Below are 16,739 nucleotides of genomic sequence, written 5' to 3' on the forward strand. Positions count from 1 at the left end.
TGAGATGCACAGACATTTCCCCTTACTTTTAAGGAGGAAAAAAGTGCGTCGTATGAAGTGAAAAATACGGTTCTTTTTAACTATAAAAAAATAAAAAATCACATTATAACACTTGCTACAGTGCTGTTGGAAAGTTGTATAGAAATAGGATTAGGCTGCATGTGTATGCAAATTGCCTTAAACAATGTTTATGTGTGTGTATACTTTTTTATTTATTTATTTTTTAGAAGGATGATGACTATTTTGCAACCCTTAAAGAGCTTGAAAACACTTTGAAAACCCGTTGCATATGGTATGAAATGATGCCTGAGGGAAAGATAAAAAATAACACCTACTACCAGGAATGTTTGCATTACCTTCATACCTACGGCACCCACCTAGAGATTATAAAGTTTTACATGCGCCGTGAGCTCATGCGTGAAGCATTGCTGTATTTATTAAATAAGGTAATAATGCAAAGAATAATTTTAAAGGGAAATTCATTGTTTTAATATATCACTTTTTAGTCCGATGTCATATTTTTGTGAAATATTGGTGTGATATCATATAAACGTATAAAACGAATCTTCCTGACAATATAAAACTGTGCTCCTATTTGATCCTGGCTAAAATTAAAGTCTGTCAAAAGGTAAAATAAGGCAACCATCTCTGTGAATATTTAAGAGATAAAGAAAAATGCAGTGATAACTGGCATTTGATCAGAGATAAGCTTTAGTTAGTGAAGATTCACATCATATCTTTGATATATATATCTTTCAGTACTCTGTCTCAGCATATTGTCATATTGATCTGTTATGAGGGCTGAGTAGCTAATATCACACTAGCTCAGTAAGCATATTGTCCAAGTAAAAAGGGTAGGTTAGCGCTAATAATACAGTGGATAGGCAGCGACCTTACAGAGGGTAACCCTCTATTTGAGAAATGTACAACAAGGAAAAGAAAGGCTGCGCCAAAGGGAAATAGTAAAAAAAAAAAGTGAAAGTTTAAAATAAATATCGTTAAAAATATAAAATAGTCCCAATGAATATCAGAAGGTAAATAGGCTTTGTCACTGATTCCGCTGGTAGGGTATCTTCTCTGTTTATAGTAGTTAAAATCGTCTTGTGATATGGAAGACACAAGAAGAGAGGGCCAATCGTGCAGAGTGTATAAAGTAAATATATATAAAATATAATATAAGTATTACACTCACTATGTATATACTCTCTATGTGCCAGGTTTTATATTATTCCATTTTGATAAAGCCCCAGTGGTAAAACGCGTTAATTACACTCACATTTAGATGAGCTATGGCCAGCTCAGGTATACCTCCAAAGGGTGATTGTAACGGCACCCCGGGCATAAAAGGGGTTAAAAGCCGTTTAGTAGATCTTCCCCTTCCAGAGACACGGGCACAGCTACTACAGAACCCCAAACTCCCGAACAGGATACAAAGTAGCACTCCAAACTCCCGAACTGGAACCTCACGAATAGCTGCTAGCAGCTGAACAGGAAAAGCACCCAAGCGGCTTACACTCTTGGCAATCAGTCTGTAACAGCATACAGTAAATCCCCCCCTAGAACGAGACAAGGCTCCATGTTGAGGGTCAAGCAGTGAACAGACAGAGCTGTGGGTTTATTGTTCTTATATACACATTAGTACTACCCACAGGGTTTTGGAGAACAACCAATAAACACGTACAATACACTCAGACACTCCCACACAACATCCTCCCCTCTGCCTGTGATACAATTACCTTACACAATGGGTAAAGTAATTATCAGAAGCAGAGAAATACAGTTTTTCCACATTATGTATAACTTTAAAAGTACGCATCACATTCACACTTACATTTTCAGAATCAGCATACTTCAAATCCGAACATATGTCAAAATCATCCACATTGGTCCATTGGTTCAAAAGATAGATCGTAGTTCTTTGTGACCAAATTAAGCATGGCTTTTCTGCCCAAAACCAGTTGTTCCACAGAGTCTTCTATCCTGGAGATAATTGGGAAGTAATCCAATTATCTCCAAGGACAGAGGCAAAACTCCATTGAACACATGGCAGCAAAAGACCATAAAATACATAAAAATATATAACTGTGCAGCCATTTCATAAACCGGTACATTCAACATATCCCCAGATAGCTCAGATCTGAGTGCACAGTATTACTGAATGGCGCTCAGATCAGACACATACAGTTCAATTGCCATGGAGCCAAAGTCTTTCCCATAGTCTTTCATTATACAAATGGGCTTCATGGCATAGCTATCCGGGGTATCACCGCTCAAACAGGGCAAGCACCGAATGACCCGGCTTTCGTGTCACTGCAGGGGAAAATCAAGCGTTTCAACATGGGGCCATAGTCTAAAGGCAGCAGGCGGGCAACCAGGCTCCTCCAATGCACAGTGGCGAGATTGGTCTCGTCACAGTGATGATGTCCAATTCTCAGGAGAAGAGGAAAATAAAAACAGCAAATAGTGCTCTCTGATAATATGATGTAACAGTAGATAAAATAGAATAAATATACTCACAAATGGAGTGCAGACCACACTGAACTCTGGAAGTAGCGTTGGTGGTATAATCACCACCTCAGGATAAATTGAATAAAATGCCAGGAAAAAATAAATGGTGTGTAAAAAGATAGTGGCACAAATATTTAGCCAAAAATCATTTATTATATAAATACACAATATTTAAAACCATTAACGCGTTTTACCACTGGGGCTTTATCAAAATGGAATAATATAAAACCTGGCACATAGAGAGTATATACATAGTGAGTGTAATACTTATATTATATTTTATATATATTTACTTTATACACTCTGCACGATTGGCCCTCTCTTCTTGTGACTTCCATATCACGAGACGATTTGAACTACTATAAACAGAGAAGATACCCTACCAGCGGAATCAGTGACAAAGCCTATTTACCTTCTGATATTCATTGGGACTATTTTACTTATTTTTATATTTATTTTTAACTTTCACTTTTTTTTTTTACTATTTCCCTTTGGCGCAGCCTTTCTTTTCCTTGCTGTACAGTAAGCATATTGTGCTTGAGTGGTCTACAATTAATTCAGAAAGACATATAGTGCCACATTTCATCCTTAATTGTATTCCTTTGTATTGTATTGTATTATGCCAATTTCAAGATCATTTATAAACATGTTAAATAGAAGTGGTCCCAGAAAAGAACACCACTAACACATTTATCCAGCTTGAAAATGTATCATTAATGACAACTCTCTGTACTCTGTCATTAAGCCAGTGTTCTACCCAAGAACAAGAACTTTTCATCTAGACCAATTTGTTTTAGTTTTATCACTAACCTATTGTGTGGAACTGTATCGAATGACTTGACAAAATCTAAGCAGATCACATCCACTGCAATGCCCTGATCTATACTTCTAATTACTTCTTTGTAGAACGCAATTACCGTATATACTCGAGTATAAGCCAAGTTTTTCCGCACATTTTTTGTGCTGAAAACCCCCACTCGTCTTATATAATTTACATTGCCATAATACAGACTGGGGGCTGGCAGCGAGCACTTACCTCTCCTGCAGCTCCTGTCAGCTCCCTCCTCCTCCGCTCCGGTCCGTTCAGCACCTCTGTCAGCTCCCAGTGTAAGTCTCGCGAGAGCCGCGGGGTCATAGTGCGGCCGCGAGACTTACAGTGTGAGCTGACAGAAGAGCTGCACAGACCGGCGCGGAGGAGGAGGGAGCTGACAGGAGCTGCAGGAGAGGTAAGTGCTTCCTGCCAGCCCCCCTCCACTGAACTGCCAATGCCACTGGACCACCAGGGAGTGAGAGCCCCCCTCCCTGCCATGTATCAAGCAAGGAGGGGGGCCGAAAAAATATATATATAAATAATAATAAAAAATAATTAAATAAAAAATAATACAACAAAAAAATTATTAAAATAATAAATAAATAATAATAATAAAAATGCCCACCCCCACCAAGGCTCTGCAACACACACACACTGCATTCACACACACTGCACTCATACACACACACACTGCACTCATACACACACACTGCACTCATACACACACACAACACATACTGCACTCATACACACACACACACTGCACACACACACTGCACACACACACACACACTGCATTCACACACACACACTGCACTCATACACACACACTGCACTCATACACACACTGCACTCATACACACACTGCACTCATACACACACTGCACTCATACACACACTGCACTCATACACACACTGCACTCATACACACACTGCACTCACACACACTGCAGTCATACACTCACTGCACTCATACACACACTGCACTCATACACACACACACTGCACTCATACACACACTGCACTCATACACACACACTGCACTCATACACACACACACTGCACTCATACACACACTGCACTCATACACACACACACTGCACTCATACACACACACACTGCACTCATACACACACACACTGCACTCATACACACACACACACTGCACTCATACACACACACACTGCACTCATACACACACACACACACTGCACTCATACACACACACACACTGCACTCATACACACACACTCATACACTCACTGCAGTCATACACTCACTGCAGTCATACACTCACTGCAGTCATACACTCACTGCACTCATACACTCACTGCACTCATACACTCACTGCACTCATACACTCACTGCACTCATACACTCACTGCACTCATACACACACACACTGCACTCATACACACACACACTGCACTCATACACACACACACTGCACTCATACACACACACACTGCACTCATACACACACACACTGCACTCATACACACACACACTGCACTCATACACACACACACTGCACTCATACACACACACACCACTCATACACACACACTGCACTCATACACACACACTGCACTCATACACACACACACACTGCACTCATACACACACACACACTGCACTCATACACACACACACACTGCACTCATACACACACAGACTGCACTCATACACACACACACACACTGCACTCATACACACACACACACACTGCACTCATACACACACACTGCACTCATACACACACACTGCACTCATACACACACACTGCACTCATACACACACACTGCATTCATACACACACACACTGCATTCATACACACACACACTGCATTCATACACACACACACTGCATTCATACACACACACACTGCATTCATACACACACACTGCATTCATACACACACACTGCATTCATACACACACACACTGCATTCATACACACACACACTGCATTCATACACACACACACACTGCATTCATACACACACACACACTGCACTCATACACACACACACACTGCACTCATACACACACACACACTGCACTCATACACACACACACACTGCACTCATACACACACACACACACACACTGCACTCATACACACACACACACACTGCACTCATACACACACACACACTGCACTCATACACACACACACACAATGCATTCATTATATACACACAATGCATTCATTATATACACACACTGTAAATAAATATTCAATTAATATAATTTTTTTAGGATCTAATTTTTAGAAATTTACCAGTAGCTGCTGAATTTCCCACCCTAGTCTTATACTTGAGTCAGTACGGTTTCCCAGTTTTTTTGGGTAAAATTAGGGGCCTCGGCTTATATTCGGGTCAGCTTATACTCGAGTATATACGGTAAGTTAGTTTGACATGTTTCAAACTGTGTTTCATAAAACCATGCTAATTTTTGCTGATAACAATGTTCTCAATGAATTCCTGACAATTAACCCTTAATAGCCCTTTAAATACTTTCCCAGCCACAGACGTTAAGCTCACAAGTCTATAATTTCAGACAAAGATTTGAATCCCTTTTGAACCACATCTGCCTTACTCCAATCCTCCGGTACAATTTCTGAAACAAAAGAATCCTGAAAGATTAAAAGCAGAGGTTCACTTATTTCTACACTTAACTCCTTAAAGGGACACTGTAGTCACCAGAACAACTACCGTTTATTGTAGTTGTTCTGGTGTCTATAGCTTGTCCCTGCAGGCTTTTTAATGTAATATTTGCCCTTTCAGAGAATCACTCAGAGGGCAACTAGAGTTGCATCCTCGGTCTTTACTGCACATTCTGCATCATTCACGTTAAGTGTCTCTACACCATGCATGGAGGCACTATATGTTCCTTATAGAGATGCATTGATTCAAGCTGGACAAAAGTAGCAAGTGGGGTCCCTCTGGGTTCTGTTCTGGGTTCGCTTCTATTTAACATATTTATAAATTAACTTTAAATAGGCATTGAAGCCATGTTTCAGTGTTTGCAGATGACACAAAACTCTGTAAAAGCATACAATGTGAGCAGGATATTGCTTTGCTGCAGAGGGATTTATGTAGATTGGAGGAGTGGACACTCAAATGCCAAATTAAATTTAATATGGAAAAATTAAAAGTTATGTACTTCAAGGTAAAGAATGCACCACTTAAACCATAAATGGTAGTGAAATAAGGATAACAACTTGAACGGACCGTTTCTGCACACAAGGGGTTAGAATCCGTTTAGGCGATATTCCCCTTTCAGATATAAAGGCAGCTACTGTAGAACACCAAACTCCCGAATTGAATACAAGTGAATGCACCAAACTCCCAAACTGCATACAAGGGAATAAGGTAGCACTCCAAACTCCCGAACCGAAACCTCACGAATAACTGCTAGCAGATGAACAGGAAAAGCTCCCAAGCGGCTTACACTCCTGGCAATCAGTCTCTATCAGCATACAGTGAATCCCCCCAAGAACGAGACAAGGCTCCGTGTTGAGGGTCAAGCAGTGGTCTGTTTAATGGCACCAAAAGAACCTTCTTTTATGACAGTTTCCATTAGGTAGGACCACCCACAGGGTGTTACAAACTAACCAATCTGCATCCGAAGTGCCAATTTAAAGCTGCAGAACTGCTCCAATACAATTTAAAGGGGCAGCAAGTCTTTTAAAATCCAATCTGCTAAAATATTATTTAACAGGCAATATCTTCCAAGGGCCATAGTCTTAAAGGGGCATTGTTCCCAAAAGTCACAGTATGTCCCCAGATGGTTCTTAAATACTGTATTTAGAGGGTCAAATCTCCCAGGGGCCATAGTCAGGAGGCAGGCAAACAGGCTTCTCCAATGCAATGTGGTGAGATTCTCGTCACAACAACAATGTTGTCGATTTGTGAATTGTTATAGACCATAAACTAGGCAACAATATGCAATGTCAATCAGCAGTGGCTAAGGCCAGTAAGGTATTGTCATGTATAAATATGGGCAATCATTGTCTGGATGAAAATATAATTTTGCCTCTTTAAAAATTAATGGTAAGACCACACCTTGAATATGCTGTGCAATTTTGGGCACCTGTTCTAAAGAAGGATATTATAACACTAGAAAAAGTGCAGAGGCGGGCTACAAAATTGATAAAAGGAATGAAGCATTTTAGTTATGAGATGTTAAGAAATTTAAATTTCTTTAAGTTGGAAAAACAGCGCCTCAGAAGGGATATGATCAGGGGCGGATCCAGAACCAAATCTCGGGAGGGGCACTGATGGTGGGATGTAGAGGGGGAAAGTGGGCTGTAGCGGGGGACAGAGAACTATAGTTTAGGGGCTGGAGTGGGGGGTTTGGGAGCTGTAATTAGTGGGTTAGGGGGCTGTAGAGAGAGCATAGAGAGGTGGTTTTTGAGGGGGTAGGGAATTATAGTGGAGGGATGGGACTCTAATTAGATGAAATTACATTCACAGACACATAAAATAATAGAGGTCCAGGCACTCCTTGGTTCAAGACAGGTACTTTATTAAGAACCACAAAAGCAATCTTAATGAAGTACCTGTCTTGAACGAAGAAGTGCCTGGACCACAATTATTTTATTAATTTTTGGAAAACTGGTGTTTGATTCCGGTTTAGCAAGCAACCTGGCTCAGATTTATGGGAGTGAGTGCAGTTCCACACACACTACTAAAGATTCACTGACACACACACACACACACACACACACACACAGATATAAACATGAACCTACACATACGCACAACGGCACACACAGATACACATACACACACATTTACAATACACACACTGACACACATACCTTTACATATACACGGTGTTACACACACACACACACGGGCACACATCTACACAACACACTGGCACATGCACAAAGTCACACACACAGATACATATATACACAGATACAAACAAACACAGATACACACACTGGTACAGTTTACACACCGATACGTACACATACACACACTGGCAAACACAGATACACATACATACATACACAGATACACAATTGCCACTGGATATGATTGCATTACACAAATATTCAGGGCCAATACAAACCACTGTCTGGAAATCTATTCATACATAGGACTATACATAGGACATTAGGTCATGTATTTAAGGAGTTTATTCTAAGGCAAAGGAGAGGGTTTTTGACCATAAGAACAATACGAATGTGGAATTCTCTGCCTGAAGAGGTCTATACAGGTGTTTAAACAGCAATTGGATAAATACTTGCAAAAACATACTATACAGGGATAAAACCTGTAATTAGTGGGGTAATTAGTGGGGTAATTAGCTCTAAAAATGGTCAGACCTGTGGCAACTGACATTTAACGTGGATAAGTGCAAGATAATGCATCTTGGGTGTAAAAACCCAGGGGTAGAGTTTTGAATATTTAATACAGTCATAACCTCAACATCTAAAGAAAGGGAATTAGGGGTAATTATTTCAGATAACTTACAGGTAGGCAGACAATGTAACAGAGCAGGAAATGCTAGCGGTATGCTTGGTTGTATACGGAGAGGTATTACCAGTAGAAAGGAGGAAGTGCTCATGCCACTGTACAAAGCACTGATGAGACCTCAATTCTCTCCAGAAGGATATTGATACTTTGGAGAGAGTTTAGAGAACGGCTGCAAAACTGGTTCATGGATTGCAAGGTAAAACTTACCAGGAAAGGTTAAAGGATTGTAACATGTATAGCTTGGAGGAAAGACGAGACAGGGGGGATATGATAGAAACATTTAAATATATAAAGGGAATCCACACTGTAAAGTAGGAGAGTATATTTAAAGAAAGGAAAACTACCACAGCAAGAGGACATAGTCTTAAATTAGAGGGACAAAGGTTTATAAATATCACAAAGTATTACTTTACTGAGAGAGTAGTGGACGCATGGGATAGCCTTCCAGCTGAAGTGGTAGAGGTTAACACAGTGAGGGAGTTTAACCCCTTAAGGACCGGACTGTTTTTGCGATGTTGTACATTTGCGACCAGGCATCTTTTTACACTTTTGTGGTGTTTGTGTTTAGCTGTAATTTTCCGCTCTCTCATTTACTGTTCCCATACAAATTATATATTGTTTTTTTCAGGACAAAAGGGGCTTTCTTTACATACCATTATTTATATAATCTCATGTAATTTAATTTTAAAAAAATGAAAAAATATGATGAAAAATTGAAAAAAATACATGTTTTTTTACTTTTATGTGAAAAATATTTTACTCATCTACAAAAGCGAATGAAAAAAACTGCTAAATAGATTCAAAATTTTGTCCTGAGTTTAAAAATACCCAGTGTTTACATGCTTTTTGCTATTTTTTTGCATGTTATAGGGCTATAAGTACAAGTAGGATATTGCGGTTTCAAAACATACATTTTTAAAATGTATCAATAGTGACATTGTAACACTATTATCTGTCATAAATCGAGGAATAACACCCCACATGTAAATATTTTTTTTAAAGTAGACAACCCAGGGTATTCAATATGGGGTATGTCCAGACTTTTTTTAGTAGCCACTTAGTCGCAAACACTGGCCAAAGTTAGCATTTATATTTGTTTGTGTGTGAAAAAAGTAAAAAACTAAATTGAACGCTAATTTTGGCCAGTGTTTGTGACTAAGTGGTTACTAAAAAAGACTGGACATACCCCATTTGCAATACCTTGGGTTGCCTTCTTTTGCAAATGGTATGCCATCATGGGGGTAATTCTCATTCCTGGGCTACCATACGCAGGGCCGGCGCCACCTGTAAGGCGACCTAGGCAGCCGCCTAGGGCGCAACTTACCAGGGGGCGCCGGATCCCTGCACCCGGTGTCGCTCCTCATGCTGCGCCGCCTGAGCTCTCTTGCAAGCCTCAGGCGGCGCAGCACTGCAGCATGGAGGGTGGCCGGGTTTGAGCGACCGGCAGGAGGGAAGCGCAGAGCGCTCCCTCCTGCCGGTCTCTCCATGTAGCGTGGCCGGGCGGCGCGGAACGCGGGACAGGAACCTTTGTTTCCTGTACCCGGCCGCCGGCGGACTGACAGGAAGTGCTCACTCAGAGCGCTCCCTCCTGCCGGTCTCTCCATGTAGCGTGGCCGGGCGGCGCGGAACGCGGGACAGGAACCTTTGTTTCCTGTACCCGGCCGCCGGCGGACTGACAGGAAGTGCTCACTCAGTGAGCGCTTCCCTTCAGTCTGCCGGCGGCCGGGTACAGGAAACAAAGGTTCCTGTCCCGCGTTCCGCGCCGCCCGGCCACGCTACAAAGGCAGGAGGGGAGGGTAAGGACCACTAGGGGTGGGAGGGAGGAAAGGAGGGGGGAGGGGATAAGGACCACTAGGGGTGGGAGGGGGGGGGGAGGAAAGGACCACGAGGGGTGGGAGGGGGGGGAGGAAAGGACCACGAGGGGTGGGAGGGGGGGGGAGGAAAGGACCACGAGGGGTGGGAGCGGGGGGGGAGGAAAGGACCACGAGGGGTGGGAGCGGGGGGGGAGGAAAGGACCACTAGGGGTGGGAGCGGGGGGGGAGGAAAGGACCACTAGGGGTGGGAGGGGGGGGAGGAAAGGACCACTAGGGGTGGGAGGGGGGGGAGGAAAGGACCACTAGGGGTGGGAGGGGGGGGGGAGGAAAGGACCACTAGGGGTGGGAGGGGGGGGGAGGAAAGGACCACTAGGGGTGGGAGGGGGGGGAGGAAAGGACCACTAGGGGTGGGAGGGGGGGAGGAAAGGACCACTAGGGGTGGGAGGGGGGGGAGGAAAGGACCATTAGGGGTGGGAGGGGGGGGAGGAAAGGACCATTAGGGGTGGGAGGGGGGGGAGGAAAGGACCACTAGGGGTGGGAGGGGGGGGAAAGGACCACTAGGGGTGGGAGGGGGGGGGGAAAGGACCACTAGGGGTGGGAGGGGGGGGAGGAAAGACCACTAGGGGTGGGAGGGGGGGGGGAAAGGACCACTAGGGGTGGGAGGGGGGGGGGGAAAGGACCACTAGGGGTGGGAGGGGGGGGGGAAAGGACCACTAGGGGTGGGAGGGGGGGGGGAAAGGACCACTAGGGGTGGGAGGGGGGGGGGAAAGGACCACTAGGGGTGGGAGGGGGGGGAGGAAAGGACCACTAGGGGTGGGAGGGGGGGGGAGGAAAGGACCACTAGGGGTGGGAGGGGGGGGAGGAAAGGACCACTAGGGGTGGGAGGGGGGGAGGAAAGGACCACTAGGGGTGGGAGGGGGGGGAGGAAAGGACCACTAGGGGTGGGAGGGGGGGGAGGAAAGGACCATTAGGGGTGGGAGGGGGGGAGGAAAGGACCATTAGGGGTGGGAGGGGGGGGAGGAAAGGACCACTAGGGGTGGGAGGGGGAGGAAAGGACCACTAGGGGTGGGAGGGGGGGGGAAAGGACCACTAGGGGTGGGAGGGGGGGGAGGAAAGGACCACTAGGGGTGGGAGGGGGGGGGGAAAGGACCACTAGGGGTGGGAGGGGGGGGGGGGAAAGGACCACTAGGGGTGGGAGGGGGGGGGGGAAAAGGACCACTAGGGGTGGGAGGGGGGGGGGGAAAAGGACCACTAGGGGTGGGAGGGGGGGGGGGAAAAGGACCACTAGGGGTGGGAGGGGGGGGGGAAAAGGACCACTAGGGGTGGGAGGGGGGGGGGAAAGGACCACTAGGGGTGGGAGGGGGGGGGGAAAGGACCACTAGGGGTGGGAGGGGGGGGGAAGGACCACTAGGGGTGGGAGGGGGGGGAAAGGACCACGAGGGGGGGGGGGAAAGGACCACTAGGGGTGGGGGGGGGGGAAAGGAAAGGACCACTAGGGGTGGGAGGGGGGGGGAAAGGACCACTAGGGGTGGGAGGGGGGGGAAAGGACCACTGGGGGGGGAAAGGACCACTAGGGGTGGGAGGGGGGGGGGGAAGGACCACTAGGGGTGGGAGGGGGGGGGAAAGGACCACTAGGGGTGGGAGGGGGGGGAAAGGACCACTAGGGGTGGGAGGGGGGGGGGAAAGGACCACTAGGGGTGGGAGGGGGGGGGGAAAGGACCACTAGGGGTGGGAGGGGGGGGGAAAGGACCACTAGGGGTGGGAGAGAGGGGGTATAAGGACCACTAGGGGAGGAGGGGAGATATGGACCACTAGGGGAGGGGGGGGATATGGACCACTAGGGGAGGGGGGGGATATGGACCACTAGGGGAGGGGGGGGATATGGACCACTAGGGGAGGGGGGGGATATGGACCACTAGGGGAGGGGGGGATATGGACCACTAGGGGAGGGGGGGGATAAGGACCACTAGGGGTGGGAGGGGGGATAAGGACCACTAGGGGTGGGAGGGGGGATAAGGACCACTAGGGGTGGGAGGGGGGATAAGGACCACTAGGGGTGGGAGGGGGGATAAGGACCACTAGGGGTGGGAGGGGGGATAAGGACCACTAGGGGTGGGAGGGGGGATAAGGACCACTAGGGGTGGGAGGGGGGATAAGGACCACTAGGGGTGGGAGGGGGGATAAGGACCACTAGGGGTGGGAGGGGGGATAAGGACCACTAGGGGGGAGAGGGGGGGTATAAGGACCACTAAAGGGGGGGGGGGGCGGTAAGGACCACTAGGGGAGGGGGAGGTGGGAGTGAGAAGACCACCAAGGGGGAACTGCAGAGGGACAGGGGGCCAAGGGAGAGCACTAAGGGACAGAAGGGAAGGGGAAATCAATAATTGACCGGAGGGGAGAGCACTATGAATTTTAAAAATAAATAAATAAAGAGCTGCTCCCCTCTCAGTCCCTATCCTACCCCACAAACCCTCTCTTTTACACTACACACATACACAATGCATCCCCCCCACATACACAATGCATCCCCCCCACATACACATACACACACACACACACACACACAGAAACATACAATGCATTCCTACTCACACACAGACACACCCGAAACACACAATGCATCCCTTACGTTCACACAAACACTCATTCTCTTAGACACAGAAACTACATTACATACACAGAAACAAACTTTGCACCCCTTACACACACACACACACACACACACATACAATGCATTCCTTATACGCAAACACACACTGCATCCCCTATAAACACACTACATCCCTTACACAAATTGCACACATAAAACATCCCCAACTCATGGATGGGCCATGTAGGTGGATTTCTGGGTGGGCATTGTAGGCATACTCACGGTCAAGCTCTGGGGGCCCAAACCTTGAGCTGTGTAAGGGGCCCTAAAAAATGGAGCTGTTTACTGTTCGTTAATTGTTGTGAGCACTGTTAAAAACAGTCTCCAGAGAGCCTCTTCTACACCAGACCTGTGGAGCCAGACTGAGCCCATCATCAGCCTCTTGTCCTCATCTGGTGGTAAGTAGGCAATCCAATATATTATTAGTGGCACTAATTTCTCATTTACCTCACATTAAATGGATACTATAGTCACCAGAAGCACTACAGCATAATGTAGTGGATCTGGTGTCTATAACCTGTGCCTGTAGGCTTTTTAATGTAAACACACTGTCTTTTCAGATAAGACACTTTGTGAAGACTGGCGTTGGCCCATATGGCAGAGCATATGGGCGGGGCATTGTGATGTCACATGGTGGGCCGGACATATGGGGGGGAGGGGGAGGGGGGGGCAAAACATTTTTTGCCTAGGGCGGCAAAAATCCTTGCACCGGCCCTGACCATACGCTCTCAAAGGCAACGTAACCAACCTGGCATTTTTCAATGTAAAAATATTTGACCCATATATTTGACCCTGTAACTTTCAAAAACGCTATAAAACCTGTACATGGGGGGTACTTTTATACTCAGGAGACTTTGCTGAACACAAATATTAGTGTTTCAAAACTGGAAAATGTATCACAACAATTATATCATCAGTAAAAGTGCTGTTTGTGTGTGAAAAATGCAAAAAAAGTCACTTTCACTGACAATATCATCGCTGTGATATGTTTTACTGTTTTGAATCACTAATATTTGTGTTCAGCAAAGTCTCCCCCGAGTAAAACAGTACCCCCCATATACAGGTTTTAGGGTGTCGTAGAACGTTACATGGTAAAATACAGTGATAGCAAATTAAATTCTCTGGACTTTCGGCCTGGGTTGGCAGGCAGGTCCCTTAAATTGCAATCAATAAAATAACTTAATTATGTAAAAATATTACATAAATACGCACGTAGAATTTAAATATATATGCATATTTATATATTTGAAGTCTACGTGTATATTTATATAATTATTTATGTAATTTTGTATATGGACATATGAATAGTTCATATTCTTTTTATTTATTTATATATACATAGATATATATATAGGTATAATATATGTCTATATATCACACATATATATATATATATATATATATATATATATATATATATATATATACACACATATATAATAATAATAATTTTTTTTTATTCACTTTAACCCCTTCACGACGGGTGACAGACGAGGTCCGTCATCCAGGGGATACCCTTAACGACGGATGACGGACCTCGTCCGTCACACGGTAAAATTAACCCCAGATTGTCCGTGCTGTCATTTTCCTTAAAGGAAATATTGGAAGAAGCTGATACAGCTAGAGCAGGCTTTTACTGCTCTATCTTTGTGAGTGAAAATTTTCTTACCACACCGTATTTATACGCTTTTAAATAGATTTACACTATTATTGTTTTTTATCTCTCCCTTTCATATGTTCATTACTATTGGAGAGGACGCATATATGTATGTATAAATTTGTTTAATATTCTAAGTGGGGGGGCGGGGCCTGACCGCAGAGCCGAACGGTCGACATCCTTGTGGGCTCCTGCATGACTCCGCAATTTAACCGGTTTTCCCCGACCCAAACGCGACTTAAGCGGGCCGATAGAGCCAGCAATCGATGGGGAATGCCGAGAGGAACAGAATGATGCCCCTCAAGCGGCGAAACGAGAGTTTTATGCCCGACGGCCGTCGGAGGCCTAGTTAACGGGCGGGAGCAAGAGAGACGGCCGCTCTCCCCCCGCCAGGACTGGGGGCTTCGCTGTGGACAGATCCCTGTCCCCCCCCCCTGGACCGGTGGGGGTCATCCCGGTCCTCCAGCATAGGACACGTTCCCCTGGGACACAGACCCGTGCCACGCAGCCATGACAGCACCACGAGGCCTGGCCTGGCCAAGATGGCAGTCGACAAAGAGGCTCCTCTGCAACAGCGGAGCGATGAGGACTGGGCGGCGGCATTCCAGGCTAAATTCGACGCAATCTGCCAGCGCTTCTGGGACCGCATCGAGGATGGGAGCCCACGACCTGTACAGGTACCTGCCTCAACGGCACGAAGCCGGTGCGCCCCCCTTATCGCACAGACGGGCCATCCGACCCCAGCACAAGCACCGCGAAAGCGGTTTAAAGATACGGAGACCCGGAAGATAACACACAGACCGGGTGCATCCAGCACAAACCCGCCCCACAAAAGCCGGGCACAGGCGTCACAGAAGCGGGTGAGAGGATACTGCAGTCCGCCCATCACAAAGGGGGGCCCCAACAGACCGCTAACTCTAGGGCGCCCCTGCCAGACAAAACCCCTGCCGACACCACCCGCCAACCGAACAGGCCTGAGGGGCAGAGACACCAGGCCACCGGGTACACATCTGACGAAACACAACTCCTCACCACAAACAGGACTGGAAAAGCCACGGCAGACTAGCACCCGCAAGTACAGCACTCACCCCTGGTGGCTGATGCCTCTGACTACGCTGAAGAACTTTAATTCTTTCCCAGACCGTACAGAGTCCCTGCTCTGTACCCTCATGCTGGACAGGTCGGTATGCCGGGTGGGCATAGGATGAAGGGGCTAACTTAAAGGAACACTATCACCGCTGGCAGCAACTCACAGCCCGGACACCCACCTCGCAATATGTGTTCCTATTTGAACTGTCAACGACAAATCTTATTTAGCATTACCCGGACATGCATGTTATTAGTTTCACGCAGTATGTTTAGCATATGATTAGATTACCTGACCCACCAGCACTAGCCTGCTCACATAACTAGCGCACTGCATTCACTTTTGTAGTTTACCAGCGTGATACGTTGATTACGTTCAGTTTCATTATTATCATTTACTCTAATCTCTTTTAATTTTTTGTCATTAATGCGCTACGAAGACAAACACCTAAACAACCAGCCTGCTCCATATCTTAAGCGCAATCAGCACTGTTCTATGCATGCCTAGCTTAGCCTGCTATATCATGAAAACAAAGTTTAATAGCTTGATACCCTAGATAACAATATTTAAGCGAGAGATAACAGTATCAAAGCTAGAGATAGAGATAACAGTATTGAAGCGAGAGATGACAGTATTAAAGCGAGAGACAACAGTATTAAAGCGAGAGATAACAAATATTAAAGCGAGAGATAACAGTATTAATGCGAGAGATTACAG

The 16,739-nt window shown here is 45.9% G+C and overlaps 1 protein-coding gene across 1 annotated transcript in view; it reads left to right on the forward strand.

Moving 5' to 3' along the window:
• Positions 1 to 16,739, forward strand: part of ZFYVE26 (zinc finger FYVE-type containing 26) — a 159,646-nt gene that overhangs the window by 107,274 nt on the left and 35,633 nt on the right. Inside the window, exon 33 of the mRNA XM_063439262.1 lies at positions 228 to 446. Coding sequence (XP_063295332.1) covers positions 228 to 446 — 219 coding nt within the window. The remainder of the gene's footprint in view (positions 1 to 227; positions 447 to 16,739) is intronic.

This window comes from Pelobates fuscus, chromosome 13, assembly GCF_036172605.1.
Source record: "Pelobates fuscus isolate aPelFus1 chromosome 13, aPelFus1.pri, whole genome shotgun sequence".
Lineage (NCBI taxonomy): Eukaryota > Metazoa > Chordata > Amphibia > Anura > Pelobatidae > Pelobates > Pelobates fuscus.